The sequence below is a fragment of the Fomitopsis serialis genome, assembly GCF_022376445.1.
Source record: "Fomitopsis serialis strain Sig1Antser10 chromosome Unknown B0H18scaffold_373, whole genome shotgun sequence".
Taxonomy (NCBI): domain Eukaryota; kingdom Fungi; phylum Basidiomycota; class Agaricomycetes; order Polyporales; family Fomitopsidaceae; genus Fomitopsis; species Fomitopsis serialis.
In genome coordinates, this window is record NW_025955333.1 from 20,894 (window position 1) to 38,091 (window position 17,198).

Genomic DNA, 17,198 nt, shown 5'->3' on the forward strand with positions numbered 1-17,198 from the left:
CCGGCGAAACGAAGCGGCAAGCGTCGAGCGCGCCAACGACGACCGACACGAGACGGTGGAGGAGGCAAAGAAATTTGACGGTGGGCGGAAGCGCCGCTCGCTCGGCTGGACGCTCGTTCCAGGCTCGGCCAAAATTAACACCACGAATAGGTTCGGAGCAAGCCCTGCAAGACATCCGCGGGAAATGACGCGTGACGGATTGCGTGGATGGTGACTGCAGAAACCTATTCTCTCCCGAGAAACTACGTTTTCACTGTCGCCACAATCGCAACAATCATGTGATCGAAGAGCGTGAACGTCGGAACCGAACCGGAACAAAAGGAGCCTAGACATAGAGCGCGCGCAACGAAGTGAAATGTCAGTAGCGCGCGAAACGAATCGACTATACCCGGAGAGCGCGCGCGAAACGAAGTGAAATTCATGAGAGGACGAATCGAATCGGATGAACCCATCTCAGAGGTTCGACCGCAGAACATCAAGACCCCGAATACCAAGACGCGGGCGCTCCCTTGCAAGCGTCAAGTCACACGTGACTTGACACAGTCAAGGAACGTGGATGTTTGGGGAGAAGTATGCAGAATGTTATCGTTTATGAGGATGTTGTCGCGCAGGAACGTGAGCTACGAACAGAGATAAACAAGGAACTACGCTGGACAAAGGAAAGTGCTTACGTTACGCTTCATGTTGATGTACACCCCTCCGACTACAATCGTGCGGGCGATCATCGTAGAAGTTGTTAGGTTAGCACAACTGCTTGACAGTCATCGACGCACCGATTGCGGCCAGATGAATGACGTGGGTCGGCTTATGCTTCTCGAACAATGCCTTCGTCTGTACTGGGTCTCTATGCGCAAATCGTCCCTTCAATCATTCGGGCGAGAACGGATCCGACATACCTTAGGTCCGCGTCCTTCGAACTCACGAACACCCAATGCTCCCCTGTTCGTTTACCAAATCGCGAGCCCTCGGGCTCTGTGGCGAGAACGTGTTGTAGCGCCTTGCCCACTAGGCCCGTACCTCCAGTAACCAGAATGACTGACATATCTGCCATGTACGAGGCGAGGCAGGATTGAAGTGGTGATTATTACGGAGCTGAGATTGAGCTAGCAAGCTGCGCCGCAGTCCCCATCCCTATGTAGCGCCGCCTCGCACTTCCAAGAGCGAGCGTCTGCCTATCAGAAATGTACGATGTGTGAGAAAGGTCGTGCTTACCTGCGTCTATGGTCACGATGAACACTGACAGGGCTTATAGAAATAGAGGCTCCCGAGATGTTCAAAGTAGCGGCCACAAGTTGGTCTGGGTGCTGCCAATCGTCCGAGCAGGAGCCCAAGATCCGCTGTAATTCGGAGGGATTTTAGCACATCTGTAACGGCGGATATATCTGCTACTTTCAGTGCTAGCACACAGCCAGCTCGCACCGCACTGGTTCCGAGAGTTGCCATTGCCAAAGAGAATGTGAAGATAGAGCGAGACGCCAGCCTAAGAATGCCGCCGCTTGAAGCGCCGAAGCTGTTCGCGTCAAGTTCAAATTGGTTACTTATGTAAATAATGCCTTGTAACAACGCGTACTGAAGAAAGTCATTGTACGTCACTTACATACTCTAATGAGGTATAAGAAACTCAACCTTCCCTCCCTCCCCTCTCGAGTCCTCGAGCTCGAGCAAGCTTCACACTCAGGATGCCTCAATCAGTCATTCTGGTCACTGGCGGAACAGGCCTTGTTGGCAGCGCCATCAGGCACATCATAGAGACCGAGCCTGCAGGCTCGCGATTTGGCAAGAAGCCCGGCGAGGAATGGGTGTTCGTGAGCTCGAGCGAGGGTGACCTAAGGTGTGTATGAGAGACCCTATAGATGCCATTGCTTACACTGAGAGTGCGGCAGGGATCCGGAGCAGACAAAGAAGTTGTTCGAGAAGTACAAGCCTACGCATGTCATCCATCTTGCGGCGCTGGGTGGGTATTCAGTCTGAGGAGAGAATGCGCGCTGACTAACGATGGGCATGCAGTTGGAGGGTTGTTCAAGAACATGAAGTATAAAGTGCGCTGCTCTTGTTGCTTCCGTTTCAACTACCCTGACATCTAGCTACCCCTGTTAGCTCACCTTCCTTCGCGATAACATCCTCATCAACGACAACGTCCTCCATACATCTCACACCACCGGCGTGACGAAGGTCATATCCTGCCTCTCGACATGTGTATTCCCAGACAAGGTCGCCTACCCCCTCGATGAGACCAAGATCCATCTCGGCCTCCCTCACGAGAGCAACTTCGGCTATGCTCACGCGAAGCGTATGGTGGATGTGCAGAACCAGTGTGTACTTAGCGCTAGGATACTTCCCTTGACGTGGTCTGACTAGGTTTCCGGAACAGCGCGTACAAGGACCAGTTCGGAGACAACTTCACGAGCGCGATCCCCACGAACGTCTTCGGGCCGGACGATAATTTGTCCGTACCACCTCGATCATAGTCTGGCTGATTCACTCACCACAGCTACCCTCAGTGACTTGGAAGGCTCGCACGTCATTCCTGGGCTGATCCACAAGTGCTACCTCGCGAAGAGTACGCATTGCTGTCGCTGTCTGCTGGGATGAGCTCACAAGTGCCTTCAGAAAACGGCACACCGTTCGTCGTGATGGGTACGGGAAAGCCCCTGCGGCAGTTCATCTATTCGTACGACCTCGCGAAGCTGTTCATATGGCAGCTCCGGGAGTACGATGACGTCGAGCCCGTTATCCTCTCCGGTGAGCAGCGTTGACTGTTACCTTGCGATACTTCACTTACTCTGCACGCTCTCCAGTCGGCGAGGATGAGGAAGTGTCGATCAAACAGGTCGCGGACGCAATCGTGAAGGCGATAGACTTCCAGGGCGAGTACACGTTCGACGCGACCAAGGCAGACGGGCAGTTCCGCAAGCCGGCGTCGAACAAGAGGCTTCTCAGTCTGATGGGTGGCTTCGAATTCACGCCATTTGAAAAGGGTGCGGCATGTCCATCTCACTTGTCATTGATGTAGAAGTTGACCTCCATCACGATGTAGCATTGGACGACACCGTCAAGTGGTTCCTCACGAATTACGATAACGCAAGGACGGGTCTGAATGACCGACCGACCGGGCACTGATGCGAGTGTTAGACGTGCAGAGTTAAGGCGGACTTGTGCTTGAATGAACATACCCATGTAACAGTTGATGTATTGCTGCATCGCTATTCACCATAGCCCTGCTAGCTGACAGGGGAGACAGCTGCGAACAACGGACCGCCTGCTGCGCGGAACTCGTGCTGTCCGAGTTCTACCTTTCGCTGGCAATGTGCTCTACTATCTCCGATGGGTCTTCGTGGTGTTCTCTTCGCGAGCAGAGCTGTGTCAAGGCAAATGTCGACGACCGATGTAAGTCCCCAACGCTGGGAAGCCTTCAAGCTCCAAATATTGCTTCATTTTGCAATGGTGTTCTTCCTTTACTCGATTGCAACTCCGTGATAGACTGACCGGCTCCGACGTTGACATCTCACAGAACCTTGCAGTGTAGGCAAGTATGAGCTCGAGCGTTCTATGGCCATGACTCATCGTATAACGATGTGCTGACTTCTCGTCATGTCCCGAGCTGCGATACAGGTCATTGGCATCCATTCAAAATGATGATGCGAGGTGTTAGGGTCGACCAGAACCGGCGGCCACGGATAAATTGCGTAGCAATCCACGACATATCAAGCTCCAGTCCAGAGGAGCCTACCGGAACAACGAGGGTACGTCACTGAAGTATAGCAGACAACTGACCGGCTTCAAGTTGACAGGCGTGAGTCCCTGAACCAGCGCCCTTGTATGTATGGGTACATAGCACAGCCGTGCGTTCTGGCTGGTGTAATCACTCATCACCCTGCTCGCCATGACTTCGACCTCGATCCAGTTGTTCGTCGAGAATCCGACATGCCACGTCGGAGAGACGGTTCGAGGCACTGTGACGTTGGATATCCCGACCCTGCAAGCTGAGAATGTAAACGAAGTAGTGCTTCGCATGACGGGCCTGCTCACGATGTGAGTGCCACATCTCTGTTACCTTTATCTGTGTTCATTAACATCCATCTTAGCGGCTACACCGTAGGAGTCAACCCCCGGGTCCCCCGTATAGGGCGCATCTTCTACGTCAACAAGACACAAGAAGTATGGAAACGAGAAACAGAAGATGACTCTGCGTGCTCTGGCGTTTTCACGATGGATTTCAATTGGAGAATGTCGGATCGTGCGCCGCAGTCCGTTGAGACGAGCGAGAAGAATCCCGTCTGCTACGTCAGTATGGTATACCGCATCGAAGCTGTGGGCGTCCGCCATGGATTGCTGCGGCGGAACAAACGTATCCGTCGCACGATTACTGTACTACCTCCAAACCCGATCGGTCAAATGGAACCGGATGCGCTCGAGCGACTTCGCCGAGGATGGGAAGGACCCTGGAGACAGATGGGAGTGAGCAAACACATCCGCAGGTTCTGGCTGTTGGGTGATAATGCATACGTGGAAATACTGGTGCGTCGCATGTGCACTAGGACTTCCGTGTCGTTGTTTCGGTGTCATCTGATTCTCAGTGCCCGGCGCTCCAGTTGGCCTGCCCCGAAAGAGTCTTGCCCATCGCGATTAATACCGACATACCGTTCAAGTTGATCGTCATTACTAAGAGCCAACCAGGGCCTTACAAGCCAGAGGAAGAGTCGTGGCCTCATCGCCCTGCAAAGCAGAGCGACATCCATTTCGCTAGGCATCAGATCGTCGACATAACCGTGCAGAACAGTCAGATCAGAGGGACTATCAAGCAGAGAGGTGGTACTCTGGCAAAACTGAAAATAGGAGACGTGGACTGGGAAAGACAGGCAAAGAAGTGGGAGGCGTATGAAGGCGGCGAAGGCAGATGGATTTCCACAACTGTCCTGAAGTCAAGCTTTCGGCAGGAGAGTCCTGATGCACATATCAGCCTGCAGCACACGGGTGGTCGGGCGGATATTGACGTTCAGGTACGCGGACACGACTGGCAGTTACGTTGGACACAAGTCTCACTGTTTGTACCAGCACAACCTACACGTCAGAGTCCGCCTCGGTGTGATGCGTTGGCTGCGTGTAAACGTGCATTTGGCGTAAACATCTTCGTGTAGCCCCGGAGCTATTGACTAATAGCCACAGTACCACGGTATCAGTTGGGCCAGACTACTTACTGTCTCCGAAGTTCGCGAACGCCTAGTCCTTCTGTGCTTCTCGAATTCTTCGTCCGTACTAACCTTCGCTTCTTACTCTATCGATGCGCCGTCCTGGACACTGGTGCGCGGAGACTGGGATATAATGACAGTACTTGTAGTGCTGTCCCACGAAGATAATACAAAGATGTGGTCACTACAGTGTGCATTCAACAAAGCCTCATTCACATTATATTCTCGTAGCCGTACAATGCGCAAGGATAGCACCGCCGTCGTTAGTGAAAATCGAGAAATATTGAACGAGCGTCGAGCGAGTCACGTGCCTATTTCCTGGAGAGCTCGTCGCCGTCGGACACAGCGAGCACATCGTCTACTCTCACCACCACCACCACCCACACCAACGAGCTCCCAATCTCCTCCTCGCCTCCTGTCCTGTTCGCCTCCTTTTCGCCTCCGCCATATCCTCATCTAGCCCTCGCCCCTGCTCCTGAGCGTCCCTGAGCCCGGGATCAAGATATCCTCCGACTCTTCTTCCGCGTCTACTTCGCGCGCGGTTAGCAAAATCCGCAATATATACATATACACATCTGACAGCTTGCAGTCCAACCAGCCTTCTTCTCTCCCCGTCATGTCGACCTCTCAGATTGCAGACGTTCCGACACCGTTCTCGCCGCTCTTGAAGCTGAACTTGCCTTCGCCTGCGGAGTATAGAAAGCGCAAGGTTGCGCTCATCTCTGGTGCGCACAATGTCTCTGCAGATGAGTCGAGTTACGTGCTCATGTCTCTTCCCGCCGTCAGGTATCACTGGACAGGATGGGTCGTATCTGTGAGTGTTCCTCTGTCTTCTCTCCCCCAGGAGGCTCGTGTGACATGCACCTCGTACGACAAACGCTTCTACATACCGCGCATCTGCCTCTCAGGCGACGGGGTCCTGTCCGGCAGTCGTCGACTAGCGGGCATGCGCAGGGCACGATCTGTGGAGCACTTGCGAGCTCATCACGGCTATCTCGGTTATCCTCAGACTCGCGGCGTGCACACACCCTGACTTCCGCGCAACTTCCGCGTCGCTCCGAGATGACTGGAAGTGCGTCGTCGCCTTCGAGCGCGGTCGTTTGTTGGCACCGTTCCGGTTAGCACATCTGTGCCTGCATTATCATGGGCGCCCAGACGCTAGATTAGCGCACCGATCGAGGATGCAGCCCGTGTACTCGATCGAAGTCATCTAACTTGGCGCAAAAGACAGTAATCCCTGTTGGCGAATTGCACGGGGAGCGCATTCGACTATTGTTCTCATCTTCCTTAAACTGTTGTCTCACTCTGCAATGCTTTCAGGACGGAGTTGCTACTCTCAAAGGGATACGAGGTACACGGCATCATCCGGCGATCGTCGAGCTTCAACACGAGTCGGCTGCACCACTTATACGAAGACCAGCACGAGCGGCCGAACAAGTTCAAACTGCACTACGGCGACCTCAGCGACAGCACGAACCTCGTGTACATCATTGCGCAGGTGCAGCCGACAGAGGTGTACAATCTCGGCGCGCAGTCGCACGTCAAGGTCTCGTTCGAGATGGCGGAGTATACGGGCGACGTGGATGGGCTGGGCACGCTGCGGCTGCTGGACGCGATCCGGACGTGCGGACTCGAGCGCCACGTGCGCTTCTACCAGGCGTCGACGTCCGAGCTTTACGGCAAGGTCGTCGAAACGCCGCAGAGCGAGACGACGCCGTTCTACCCGCGCAGCCCGTACGGCGTCGCGAAGCTGTACGCGTTCTGGATCACGAAGAACTACCGCGAGGCGTACGGCATGTACGCGTGCAACGGCATCCTCTTCAACCACGAGAGCCCCCGCCGTGGCAGGACGTTCGTCACCCGCAAAATCTCGCGTGCCGCGGCGGACATCTCGCTCGGCAAGCAGTCGTGTCTCTACCTCGGTAACATCGACGCCCAGCGTGACTGGGGCCATGGTGAGATCTGTGCTCTCTATCGCCCTGTGCTGACGCTCACTGCGGACATCGGATAGCCGCCGACTATGTTGAGGGCATGTGGCGCATGCTCCAGCAAGACACGCCCGACGACTTCGTCCTCGCCACGGGCGAGATGCACCCTGTGCGCGAATTCGTCGAGAAGGCTTTCGGAATACTCGGCATGAACATCCAGTGAGTCTTCGCTACCGTCTTCGCTATTCGGTTGCCTCGCTCACGCACTCTCCTATAGATGGCGTGGCTCCGGAACCGAAGAGGAGGGTGTGGACACGAAGACGGGCAAGGTCGTCGTTAAGGTGGACTCGCGGTACTTCCGTCCCGCTGAAGTCGAGTATGTATCTTTTCCCCCGCGTGTGGAACTGCCAGTTTAACCCTTTTCGCACCGTCTCCAGGCTCTTGCTCGGCAATCCCGCGAAAGCCGAGAAGCTTCTCGGGTGGAGGCGCAAGGTTAACTTCGACTCGCTTGTGAAGGAGATGGTCGAGGCTGACCTGAAGGCGGCGGGTTCGCTCGTGGAGGACCAGAACTAAGCTTGGCGCACCTGCGGTGTGAGACAGCGTCGTCATCTAGCCGTGACATTGATTCCTGAATACAAACACTAATGCAGCGCGCGTCGTATACCATATAGACTGCAAACTGTACCCATGTATATCAACTGATTATCGCCTCTAGTTTGTTCAGTCGCGACCGGATTGCGCGGCCCTAGTCAAGCTGTCCATCGATGCACTCGCTTGTGCCAGGGCCGCATCCCATAGCATTTGTAGCATGGGCGATGCTACTGGTGTCCGCTAGTCGAGTGCGCGGATAGCTGTCTCATGCATTCCAAATCGATGCGTACGATCCAGCTGACTCGAGTGCGAGCCTCACCGGAGCTGCGACTCGGACACGTTCAGTGATGGAACGTTTGGGTGTGCGAAACCAGAACTGGCTGTGCAAGGTAGGATTGCAGACGTTAACGACGATAGGCTTTGTGCGAGGTCTTATAAATGTCACTGGCGTCCCCGTATACGAAGCTAGATGGACGGTGGCACACTGGCAACCTCACTCTTGGCCGGTCTAAGTGCAACTTGGGTGTCGTTGTGCCCATGTCAGGATTTACAGTATGATTGACAGATCTTCAGCTGTGTGCTCGCTGCCGTACGGCGCGGTCAGCCTCGTATGTTTCCCTCACCTGAGACGACTTGGGCGTAAAACATAAATTTCTCATCTTGGGAAACACTCGCACCTTGAACCAGAACTCCGCATCATCTAACAGGCGTACTGCAGTCGCAGCTAAGGCCTTCGCGACATTAACGGTCGCTTTGTGCGCCGCATCGCTCGCGGCCGATTCTGCGAATGCTATGGTGTGGTTGCCTCCGTTCTCGACAGTTGGGATGGCTGATGAGATTTATGAAGCGCGACTGATCTACGAGGATGAGCTGCATCGCTTACCGAATGATGGGTGCAATGCGGGCAAAGCTTTTGGGTTTCTGTTTGAACGATGGACCGTCGATCATGACGAAGACGTACCATAGGTGACATTGCCCTGCATCAGAGACGCGTCGTCAGCACCACGCCGATGTTACCTGTTACTTACACTACTCACAAAGTCCGTCGATGCGCTTTGTATGCCATATCCATACGTAACTGAGCCATATCTGCTCCGGAAGACATCCGCAAAGTCGTCTCCTGTCACGAAGTGGTGATGAGATGAGCTCGGGCCCTTAGCGTATCTGATTCGAGATCCTCGCACCTAGCGCTTTATTTTGCCGCAGATCATACGTCGCCCCCGCAATCTTGACGTTTTCCTTACAAGCGGTCGCGATTGCAGCCCCCCTAGTCACAATTTTCACATCCGATTCAGACGAGCGAGAAGAGACCTACTTGAAGCAGGGTATAACACGCTGCGTAGACGCTTCCATCTCTGCTCTCGTAGGCGCGCGAACGTACCATCTGAACAAAGGTTCGGTCAGGCTCCGAGTCAGTCGTTCGTTGTAGCTGCCTTACACCATCTTCGCGTAGTCAGGGATGACTGCATGAAACGCTGTCAGTGACCCAGCATTTATCATACGAGTCTGGATGCATACTGTTGGGCGTCCAGTCTTTTCCGATGAAGATGCCATGCACACGATGGGTAGGTAATAGCTGTTGCCGCAGCATGGAGATACTGTTATACGCCGACACGGCTGCATCCACGGCATTCTGTCCTTCCCAAGGAGAGAGCGCTGCATGCGCCCTGTGAACGCAGCATTCAGCGAGTAGATGAATACAATGCACCCGAGGACTGACGTGTGCCCGTGAAACTCGACTTCCAGAATTTGACGCGCGAGACAGCTGCTCAGTGCAGCTGAGTGTTTCGGGCCAGGAGCGGGGTGACACCTGTGCAACTACGTCAGGCCGCAGCATCTAGAAGGAGATTATCACTGACATGACGCAGGCGTCCATCCCTTCGTATGCACCTTTCTCGAGGAGTACTCCCTTGCCTGCTCCGCCTTCCTCGGCTGGAAAGCAAATCGGCCTCGTAAGTAAGTGCATTCCGATGCTGTGGATCCGTGTCCCGAACTCACCTGGAGTGCCCAGCAAGACGACTGTCCCAGGGATGTCGAACTTCTCAAGGGCAGCTCCGATTGCTAGAGCTACGGCGACCCCAGCGATAGCGATGAGATTGTGTCCACATGCGTGACCCACACCAGGGAGAGCGTCCATCTCGGAGTTGACGCCAACGGTACGGCCGCCTGTCCCATGCGTGAATTTTGCCTCCCAAGCCGTAGGCAGCAGATGATGTTCAGTTACTTCCCACTTCTTCCGCTGCATGAAGTCCACCAGAATGTCGTGAGCATGGCTGCGGCCGCTTTAGTAATCGTCTTCGCCCAATGTGAAATGGAGAAAACACTCACTGTTCCTCCCACCGGACTTCAGGATGATCTTCAAAATGTATGAGTCGATTATGAAGCCGGATGATTCAAGCGAGGCTCACCGTGAATGTCTAGGCTGAGCGCGCGTAGCTCATCGTTCAGAGATGCAATAGTCTGCTCTATGGCGTCAAGGATCTCGGGCCTGTATGTAGTTTCCCCGGTGCCCTGGGGGTCAGTTAAAAGATCGTCTCTATGCCATAATGCTGCAGGGTCGGTAGTGTCCTGTCCGCACATCGCGAGCAAATGGCAGGGACAATTCAAGGTGTGTCTCGTGCGACGCGGCGTAGACTGTAAAGCCACATGTGTGTAACACGGCTTGACTCGATGCCGTGAGTTCAACAAGATAAGACACGCCGAAGGAGTTCTGACTCTAGAAAGGCAAGCAAGCCGTCCCACGATCGATCAGGCCATGGCCAAATGGACTGGATTGTTCCCGCAGCTTGAGTTGAGTATGCATCCTTGTCACTTCGGCTGCGCATAGGATGCTTAGGTCACCGATAGACAGAGAGCTACTTGCTTCGATAATAGGTGCGGTGCGTTTCCGACTCAACTTGTGTTATGTGCGCGGAGTACTTCCCACATAGGTAAGTTGTGCGCAAGTACGATCGTAGCCGGCACCTCGGTTCTGACCTCGGCTTCCGTGTGCCCTGACAGGACAAGCGAGTACACAGTTCTTGGAGTCACAACACTCCAGACAGCAGAGACATCATGGAGCAGACCTCAGCCAAAATCGACAGTACCGCACATCAGCCTTACTTATCGTCAACAAGACGACCAAACCAAGAATTAGCTTGTGACACACCTCCGTGTATCCGAGAAGCTCCTGCATGTCCATCTTGAGGTTGTGGATCGCCTTCGAGGCTTTTCTCCTGAGGTCTTCGTTGCGATCCTTGCGTATGAGACTGCCTGCGCCGGTGCTTGGCCTGCGTCTGCTATTGAATGCGTTCGACGATTGGAATTTGACCTTGTAACGCTCGATGAGCACGTCGACGCAGCCGTCGATGAGCGCGCAGACTGTAAGCAGAGAAGTAGGGAAGCGGAGGATGCCTGGCTCTGATGAAGCGGCTTATATCAGCACCGGGGCGCGGATACGTCGCGCAATGCGACCAGGCCAAGGTAGTTGACGTACGCATGAACGCTTCTAACAAGATGGCCCACGTCTCCTCTTGCGCCGTCTCCCACCCCTTGTCGAAAGCGAGTAAGGTCCGTAAGCTCGGCAACGCGAGCCAGAGGTCCTGCAGATACTGTCCCGGCGTGACACAGCCTACCGAGTGAGACAGTGCACCCAGGATATCACACTGCGCGACCTAAAACATCGGAGTAGTGAGCTTCGCCTGTCATGAAGTTGACCATTGTGTGGCTCAGTCAACAGAGCTCACCTCGAGGTCATCGTAGGACATTGAATGAGGAGCCAGCATGCCAAACTCGCGCGCTGGGATCAGGTAATGCGGCGGGAAGACATCGCGGTGGAACTACAATATGACATTCAGCACCGGCGATCCTCAGGTCGAAAGCTCCACTTACCTTGACGCTCAATACGACACACGCGACGGCACAATCCCAGATGATAGGCTCGCGTCCGTCATGGAGAAGCAACACTTCCTCAGTCAACGAGTACAAGCCCGGTCCGGAGACACTCCTGGGCGATGCAGAGCGTGAAGCCCCGGCTCCCAAGTTGTGAAAGTAGCGGGTGAACAGCTGGGCAGCGTGCCAGCGCGTCTCCGAAGAGTCTTGAAGTTGCCCGTAGAGATCGCTGCGGACGCGCGTCGGCTGGTTACTGATATCTGGGAGGACCTACCGTATTCGTGAGCGGCAGCAAGCAGGACGGTGGCAGAGACTGACTTCGAGGATCCAGTCTACGCATTCCACACGTACGTCCTCGTCGATACCGAGAACGATCTCGTCTGCTTGGGCGAACCTGCTTTTGACCGAAACATCCTCCGAGATGTCGCTAACAGAGCCGTCGCGCTGCTTTGAGAGTATCGTGCGTTCAGGTTCTTCGCTGCTATCTGGTAGCTCTGCGTTCCTCCCTCGTTCGGTGTCAGCAGTGTCATCAACAGTCGCCTCACCCTCTCGGCCTCGCGACGGACCCTTGCAGACGTTCTCTTTCATACACAAGAGCCTGTCTGCTCTACGCTCTACGTTTTCTCTTTCCATCAGGACCCGGATCCGGCGCTCGGCGGCCTCCTCCTCGTTAAACGGAGCGCGTGGGATCTCCTCAAACGGAGGAGGCGCTACGATCGGCAGCGGTACAGGAAGAGGCGACCTGGGAGGTGTTGCGATGGGACACGGCAACCCGCGTCGGCGAGGAGCCCGAACAGGTGTAGTGGGCTCCGTCGGGACATACGAATAGGGAGTACAAGAGGTCCAGCTGCAAGTTTCGTCGTCTTCATCTTCCTTGATGGGAGTAAGGGGCTGGCGGCAGTCTGGACCCTCGCCCGTATCGGGCCTCGGAGTCTGTGAAGCTCGCCGGTGAGATTAACATGCGGAGGATGTAGGAATTTGCGCACACTGAGGTCGGTCGAATCGCGCGCGCACGACGCTTCTTCGCTCCGCAAGGAGTCCGCGCGTCGCAGACTAGCGGCACGGTGCGCATACATGCGGCGTTTCGGCAAGAATCTGTCGGCTCCTCCTTGGACGTCGCCGCGCTGCTTGGACGCAGAAACTGCCGACGACTTGCGAGAGAAAAACCTTGAGCGAGTCAAGAGTTCAGGAGGATCGTCATGCGGGCTTTCGTACTTGCCACGCTTTCTTTGCGGTCCGGATACTAGTAGGGGCTCCGGATCTGCAGAGCGTAGATCATCTGGGCAGGAGGCATCGCACTCCACCGTCTCTGAAGGGCAAGGAGGGTCGAGGGGACGCTTTCCTAGCTTCGGAGAGATAGAGCTTGACCACTTTGCGGAAAGCACAGAGGACTGCATATATGCGCTCTTGACTCCCTCAGTCTCGGCTGCAGGCTCTTCAGAGCGACTGTATGCACTTGGAAAAGAGATGTTGGTATCGGAAGTCTGCGAAGAGCCAGAGACAAAGCCCAGTGCAGCAGAATCAGAGTCCGAGAAGTAGGACCAGTAATCAGGAGAGCAGACATCTTGTTGGACGTTGTTGCCTGTTACAGAGTGAAGTATACCAAGCACGTTGGAGCCCACACGGACGAGAGGTTGGCGTGCGTCGGCTTGGTCTTCGTGACAAGCAGACGCCTGAGAGTGCAGAGAGCAGGTGATGCTGCCCGCACCGCCGGCCGAGCCGAATTGTTCGGTGAAGTTGGTATGCGCTATGTCGACGGAAGGGGGTGTCATGTTCTCGCCATCGTAGCTGCCGTTTGCTCCCTGAGTAGCTCCATCGGGGTTGGCGTTATAATTTGACACCGCAGATGCAGCTCTTCGCAGTGAGCGCTCTCGCGCAACAGTGAGCAACAGTTCGTGAAGACGGTTTGCAAAGCTTGTATGAGTCGATGTAGGGCTGGACAAGTGATCTGGCGGTTGGCTTTCCGTATCCTGTGGTGTCTCGTGCTCGGTAATCGAGGAACCTACATCTGAGATTCTTTGATCCATCCAGTTCCATGGAATCGGATTCAGGCAAGGCTATATGCGCTGCTGTGTTGTGGAACGAAGGAACGAAGACTGCGCGAGACGTCGAAGGGACATTGAACCGGTGTGAGTCTGCCCTGGCTCCGCAAGCATTGTGTTCAGGCGGGGTTGCCACAAGAGGCGAGGAAAACATTGGCGAGCTAGACGCAGGACCGACTTCAAAATCTTCCGAGACGAGAAGTGCAGAGTCGTCGACGCTAGCACTGTCAGAGTCAGAGTCGTCCGGAGCAGTGAGCGAAGAGCGCATTGCATCGGCAGAGGAATCAGTCGTGAGTTCCATACTGGGTAACAGCCTGAGGAGAACCAGTTGAACGTGGATAGCTGAGTGACGGAGGAGGAGGAGGAGGAAGAGGAGGAGAGTCTGAGGCGCGTCGCGCTTGGTCGCGCCCACGTGCCATTCACGGGATCTCAAGATTTAAACAATTTATAAGTCTACCTAAGTAGCTGTTTTTTCGATAACTTTTCCACCCTCAGAGTCACTGTACTGCCATCTGTCAAGGCTTCTATACTTACGTTCCCCCCCAGAAGACCGCCCTCACCCCTAGGGGAGACTTCGTTTCTTCCGATCGAACCGGCAATGACAGTTATTTATTCAAAGGTCGGTCAATCTGAAACCGACTCATGCTCCGAGTCAGTACTCAGTACTTACTCAGTGTCGATGCTTCATTTGATGCAGTCTGAACATTGGAACAGCCTCAGCGCTCAGCACTCGGTGATATCAGTGCTAGGGCCCAGACGTACCGTTACCCAGACGTACCAATGCCATTAAATGTGTAATGGCAACAGTCCGACTCCGACTCGGGCTCGGAGCAGTCAAGTACACAGTAAGGCGCTATGTACACCGTGGTCCTCCTAGTAACAAATCTGACACCTGTTCAGCTAGAATTCACCTCGTTCTCGTTTTCATGTGCACGACAGTACATCCTCTGGTGACAGTGTGTAGGAATCCTGTCCCGGGTGCCTACCAGCTCCTAAGTATCAGGCTACACAGCCTGCTGACCTTTTGAAGGCACTGTAACCCTCTTGGGCGTCGAGCGTGATCGGGGAACGGTTGGCCAAATCACCTCACACCACGTTGAACGAGCCCCGTCCAGCCCGAGTCGTGTGGGCCTGTCGCCGAACGACTTCGACTTTCGCGGCACCCGTCTACGCGTTCACTGACAATGCTGCATGTTTTTTGCTCGCCTTATCGACTTCTAATATCAAATCATTTGCGGTAACAGCCCGACCCCTTATTCGGTGTTCACTCGGCGAGTGGCTGTGCCCCTCTGGCCTGATCAACGAAACCGGTGAGATTCCCGCAGCGAGACTGTTCGACACAGTCGTAGTCCGTGGAGTCTCGCTTCGACCTGGACCTTGAATTGAATGGCTGCCGCACCCCTGACGCCAACCATTTCGTCGTATAAATGCGACCCACCCTAGCACCAAGAGGCCGCAAGTTTCTGCAGCGCATCGCTCACAATCTACAAGCAATATCCCTCCAACTCCATCTCGTATCTCTCCAGAGCCAAACATCGTGCAATGTCCACAGATACCGCATCTGCCACCGCCGAGAAGGCTACGGGCTTCGAGAATGCCCCTGAGCAGCTCACTCCCGTCGAATTGACCATCCGCGGCGACTTCCCGCCCTGGCTGAGCGGCATCCTTTACCGCACCGGCCCCGGCACCTACAGCATCCCCTCAGCCTCCGACCCGTCGAATGTGACGGAGATCCAGCACTGGTTCGACGGTATCGCCATGCACCACCGCTTCGAAATCCTCCCAGCCTCTGAGGGACAGTCTTCGCGCGTTCTGTATCGCTCACACAAGGGCGCGCCGGACCTCGAGCAGCGGATCGCGGAGGTGGGAGACTACCCCCGAAGCTGTTCTCCTTCGCGCAGCGCCAGCGCGACACGGATCCGTGCGCGAACTTCTTCGAGAAGGTTTCTACGTCCTTCGCGTCTTTAGACGACGCAGTGGCTGCGATGAGCAAGCGTGAGCGCACAAACAAGCTCTCGAACGTCGCCGTGACGATGACGCCGGACTTTCCGGGAATCCGTCTGCCTGGTCGCGAGAGGGACGACGACGAGAATCGCATGGGCCCGCGTGTCATTGTTTCGAAGACGGACGCGAACCTCCTTCAAGTACTCGACCCAACGACATTGGAGCCGCTGGACTTAGTGTCATACGCGCACATTGATCCACGTTTGAGCGGGCTATTCAGCGCGGCTCATGCATGCCGCGACCCCGAGACTGGTGAGTTAGCTCTGATGCGAAATTGCCTCATACAAATTCAATACTTATACAATGCGTATCCAGGGGACTTCTACAACTTTGTCTTGGATTTCGCGGTGAAGTCCACGTACAAGGTGTTCAAGATTCGCGGCGACAACGGCAAGGCCGACGTCCTGGCTACGATCAGCGAGAAGGATGCCCCCCCTGCCTACATTCACGCAATGACAATGACGAGCCGCTTCGTCATTGTCTGCATTTGGCAGTCGCACATCAAGAAGTAAGTGCTCCGTGTCTCTGGGCTGCTGCGAAACATCGCGCTGATGCACGACTGTTCCTTAGCTTTGGCCTGTCCATGCTGTCCACCAATAATGTCGCCGATTCCATTGAGAAGACGTGGCACCCGGAGAAATCATCGGTCTTCTACGTCGTCGACCGGCACAATGGCGGGGTGGTGGCAAAGTACAAGGTAGGCAACACTGCGTTCTGATTCGATGCATGCGAGAATGACACAGATGCACTTCAGACTGATCCCTTCTTCGCTTTCCACTATCTCAACGCGTATGACGATCCCGAGACCGGCGATGTTGTCATCGACCTCTCCGTCTACCCCAATACAGGCGTGCTTGATATGCTTTACCTTGACAAGATGAGGAACTTGAGCCCGAATAGCAAACCATGGATGGGCCGTGCGCAGAGGTTCCGCTTATTCGATCCCGCCAAGGTATTAGTGGACACCGTCTCCATCGTGGCACGAGGCTAATTGATTGCAGGTAGCGGAGAAAGGCAGCATCCCAGTGTTGGAAGCGAAGATCGACTTCACAGTTCCCCAGAGCGCCGGCGTCGAGCTCCCGACTCTCGCCCCGAGCAAGTACCATCGTGCGTATCAGTACGCGTACGGCATCACCAGGCGGCCCATTGGCAGCGGTTTCTCCGACGGTGTCATCAAGCTCAACATGCACGCGGTCGTGTCTGCCGCTGCGTCCGGTGATAGTCTGGAGGGCAAGGAGGACGAATACGCGAAGATATGGCGCCCCGTCGAGCACGCGCCCTCTGAACCGATCTTTGCACCACGCCCCGGAGGTACGTCAGAAGACGATGGTGTTCTGCTGTCCATTGTGCTCGACTCTACGCCTGAGAAGGGCACGGGCCAGAGTGCGCTTGTTGTGATCGACGCGAAGACTATGGAGGAAGTCGCGCGGGCGGAGATGTCAACCATCTATCCCTTTGGCTTCCACGGAGTCTACACGCCGGAGAGGAAGAATGCATTGTAGTGGTTTAGTTGCTCATTCTAGGGGGGCCTTGATTATGCATGTACACTACTATATTTATTGGCTATCTTGCTA

At 55.0% G+C, this 17,198-nt stretch overlaps 9 protein-coding genes across 9 annotated transcripts; 4 read left to right on the forward strand and 5 right to left on the reverse strand.

Annotated features, from left to right (window-relative positions):
* Positions 1-425: 425 nt before the first annotated feature.
* B0H18DRAFT_391612 (NAD-dependent epimerase/dehydratase) lies at positions 426-1,254 on the reverse strand. The gene is made up of 5 exons (XM_048037897.1): positions 1,213-1,254; positions 897-1,151; positions 774-844; positions 672-703; positions 426-620 (listed from the first exon to the last, which is right to left on the reverse strand). Exons 2-5 carry the CDS (start codon positions 1,049-1,051, stop codon positions 519-521), a joined length of 360 nt encoding a protein of 119 aa, XP_047884770.1. The 5' UTR covers positions 1,052-1,151; positions 1,213-1,254; the 3' UTR covers positions 426-518.
* B0H18DRAFT_391631 (uncharacterized protein) lies at positions 1,104-1,485 on the reverse strand. Its single transcript, XM_048037898.1, has 2 exons — positions 1,213-1,485; positions 1,104-1,168 (listed from the first exon to the last, which is right to left on the reverse strand). The coding sequence occupies exon 1, from the start codon at positions 1,441-1,443 to the stop codon at positions 1,225-1,227; it is 219 nt and encodes a 72-aa protein (XP_047884771.1). The 5' UTR covers positions 1,444-1,485; the 3' UTR covers positions 1,104-1,168; positions 1,213-1,224.
* Positions 1,486-1,679: 194 nt separating this feature from the next.
* Positions 1,680-3,120, forward strand: B0H18DRAFT_893726 (uncharacterized protein; the record flags this gene model as incomplete). The annotated part of the gene is made up of 9 exons (XM_048041380.1): positions 1,680-1,831; positions 1,884-1,954; positions 2,008-2,039; positions 2,098-2,312; positions 2,372-2,446; positions 2,502-2,560; positions 2,611-2,742; positions 2,799-2,978; positions 3,038-3,120. The coding sequence occupies 9 exons, from the start codon at positions 1,680-1,682 to the stop codon at positions 3,118-3,120; spliced, it is 999 nt and encodes a 332-aa protein (XP_047884772.1).
* A 635-nt stretch (positions 3,121-3,755) lies between these two features.
* Positions 3,756-5,204, forward strand: B0H18DRAFT_391692 (uncharacterized protein). Its single transcript, XM_048037899.1, has 3 exons — positions 3,756-4,032; positions 4,086-4,518; positions 4,593-5,204. Exons 1-3 carry the CDS (start codon positions 3,884-3,886, stop codon positions 5,136-5,138), a joined length of 1,128 nt encoding a protein of 375 aa, XP_047884773.1. The 5' UTR covers positions 3,756-3,883; the 3' UTR covers positions 5,139-5,204.
* Positions 5,205-5,545: 341 nt separating this feature from the next.
* B0H18DRAFT_1064890 (uncharacterized protein) lies at positions 5,546-7,811 on the forward strand. The gene is made up of 8 exons (XM_048031164.1): positions 5,546-5,730; positions 5,779-5,914; positions 5,976-6,003; positions 6,510-7,144; positions 7,201-7,336; positions 7,395-7,493; positions 7,555-7,710; positions 7,789-7,811. The coding sequence occupies exons 2-7, from the start codon at positions 5,806-5,808 to the stop codon at positions 7,688-7,690; spliced, it is 1,143 nt and encodes a 380-aa protein (XP_047884774.1). The 5' UTR covers positions 5,546-5,730; positions 5,779-5,805; the 3' UTR covers positions 7,691-7,710; positions 7,789-7,811.
* Positions 7,812-8,277: 466 nt separating this feature from the next.
* B0H18DRAFT_893741 (uncharacterized protein) lies at positions 8,278-10,288 on the reverse strand (the record flags this gene model as incomplete). The annotated part of the gene is made up of 13 exons (XM_048041382.1): positions 8,278-8,537; positions 8,592-8,618; positions 8,670-8,685; positions 8,746-8,828; positions 8,893-8,975; positions 9,024-9,092; positions 9,147-9,171; positions 9,227-9,375; positions 9,429-9,518; positions 9,568-9,640; positions 9,707-9,981; positions 10,037-10,064; positions 10,117-10,288. 13 exons carry the CDS (start codon positions 10,286-10,288, stop codon positions 8,278-8,280), a joined length of 1,350 nt encoding a protein of 449 aa, XP_047884775.1.
* A 472-nt stretch (positions 10,289-10,760) lies between these two features.
* On the reverse strand, positions 10,761-11,623 carry B0H18DRAFT_893729 (uncharacterized protein; the record flags this gene model as incomplete). Its single annotated transcript, XM_048041381.1, has 4 exons — positions 10,761-11,107; positions 11,184-11,361; positions 11,434-11,526; positions 11,579-11,623. Coding segments are annotated over 4 exons (663 nt in total), but the record flags the coding sequence as incomplete, so codon positions are not given.
* Positions 11,624-13,500: 1,877 nt separating this feature from the next.
* Positions 13,501-13,967, reverse strand: B0H18DRAFT_1064903 (uncharacterized protein). The gene has a single exon (XM_048031165.1). The coding sequence runs from the start codon at positions 13,891-13,893 to the stop codon at positions 13,636-13,638; it is 258 nt and encodes an 85-aa protein (XP_047884777.1). The 5' UTR covers positions 13,894-13,967; the 3' UTR covers positions 13,501-13,635.
* A 948-nt stretch (positions 13,968-14,915) lies between these two features.
* On the forward strand, positions 14,916-17,198 carry B0H18DRAFT_1064907 (carotenoid oxygenase). Its single transcript, XM_048031166.1, has 6 exons — positions 14,916-15,483; positions 15,504-15,876; positions 15,940-16,132; positions 16,195-16,321; positions 16,379-16,576; positions 16,626-17,198. The coding sequence occupies exons 1-6, from the start codon at positions 15,163-15,165 to the stop codon at positions 17,124-17,126; spliced, it is 1,713 nt and encodes a 570-aa protein (XP_047884778.1). The 5' UTR covers positions 14,916-15,162; the 3' UTR covers positions 17,127-17,198.

What these genes read in the sequence shown, in the direction of transcription:
- B0H18DRAFT_391612 (XM_048037897.1), bottom strand. Translation starts at nt 1,051, where the DNA reads ATGGCAGATATGTCAGTCATTCTGGTTACTGGAGGTACGGGCCTAGTG. An exon ending in CATTCATCTGGCCGCAATCG is followed by an intron (nt 704 to 773) that starts GTGCGTCGATGA and finishes GCACGATTGTAG; the next exon opens with TCGGAGGGGTGTACATCAAC. An exon ending in ACATCAACATGAAGCGTAAC is followed by an intron (nt 621 to 671) that starts GTAAGCACTTTC and finishes CTCTGTTCGTAG; the next exon opens with CTCACGTTCCTGCGCGACAA.
- B0H18DRAFT_391631 (XM_048037898.1), bottom strand. Translation starts at nt 1,443, where the DNA reads ATGGCAACTCTCGGAACCAGTGCGGTGCGAGCTGGCTGTGTGCTAGCA.
- B0H18DRAFT_391692 (XM_048037899.1), top strand. Translation starts at nt 3,884, where the DNA reads ATGACTTCGACCTCGATCCAGTTGTTCGTCGAGAATCCGACATGCCAC. An exon ending in ATGACGGGCCTGCTCACGAT is followed by an intron (nt 4,033 to 4,085) that starts GTGAGTGCCACA and finishes CATCCATCTTAG; the next exon opens with CGGCTACACCGTAGGAGTCA. An exon ending in ATGCATACGTGGAAATACTG is followed by an intron (nt 4,519 to 4,592) that starts GTGCGTCGCATG and finishes CCGGCGCTCCAG; the next exon opens with TTGGCCTGCCCCGAAAGAGT.
- B0H18DRAFT_1064890 (XM_048031164.1), top strand. Translation starts at nt 5,806, where the DNA reads ATGTCGACCTCTCAGATTGCAGACGTTCCGACACCGTTCTCGCCGCTC. An exon ending in CAAGGTTGCGCTCATCTCTG is followed by an intron (nt 5,915 to 5,975) that starts GTGCGCACAATG and finishes TCCCGCCGTCAG; the next exon opens with GTATCACTGGACAGGATGGG. An exon ending in TTCCGTCCCGCTGAAGTCGA is followed by an intron (nt 7,494 to 7,554) that starts GTATGTATCTTT and finishes CACCGTCTCCAG; the next exon opens with GCTCTTGCTCGGCAATCCCG.
- B0H18DRAFT_1064903 (XM_048031165.1), bottom strand. Translation starts at nt 13,893, where the DNA reads ATGCAATGCGCTCTTCGCTCACTGCTCCGGACGACTCTGACTCTGACA.
- B0H18DRAFT_1064907 (XM_048031166.1), top strand. Translation starts at nt 15,163, where the DNA reads ATGTCCACAGATACCGCATCTGCCACCGCCGAGAAGGCTACGGGCTTC. An exon ending in TGGCAGTCGCACATCAAGAA is followed by an intron (nt 16,133 to 16,194) that starts GTAAGTGCTCCG and finishes ACTGTTCCTTAG; the next exon opens with CTTTGGCCTGTCCATGCTGT. An exon ending in GGGTGGTGGCAAAGTACAAG is followed by an intron (nt 16,322 to 16,378) that starts GTAGGCAACACT and finishes GATGCACTTCAG; the next exon opens with ACTGATCCCTTCTTCGCTTT.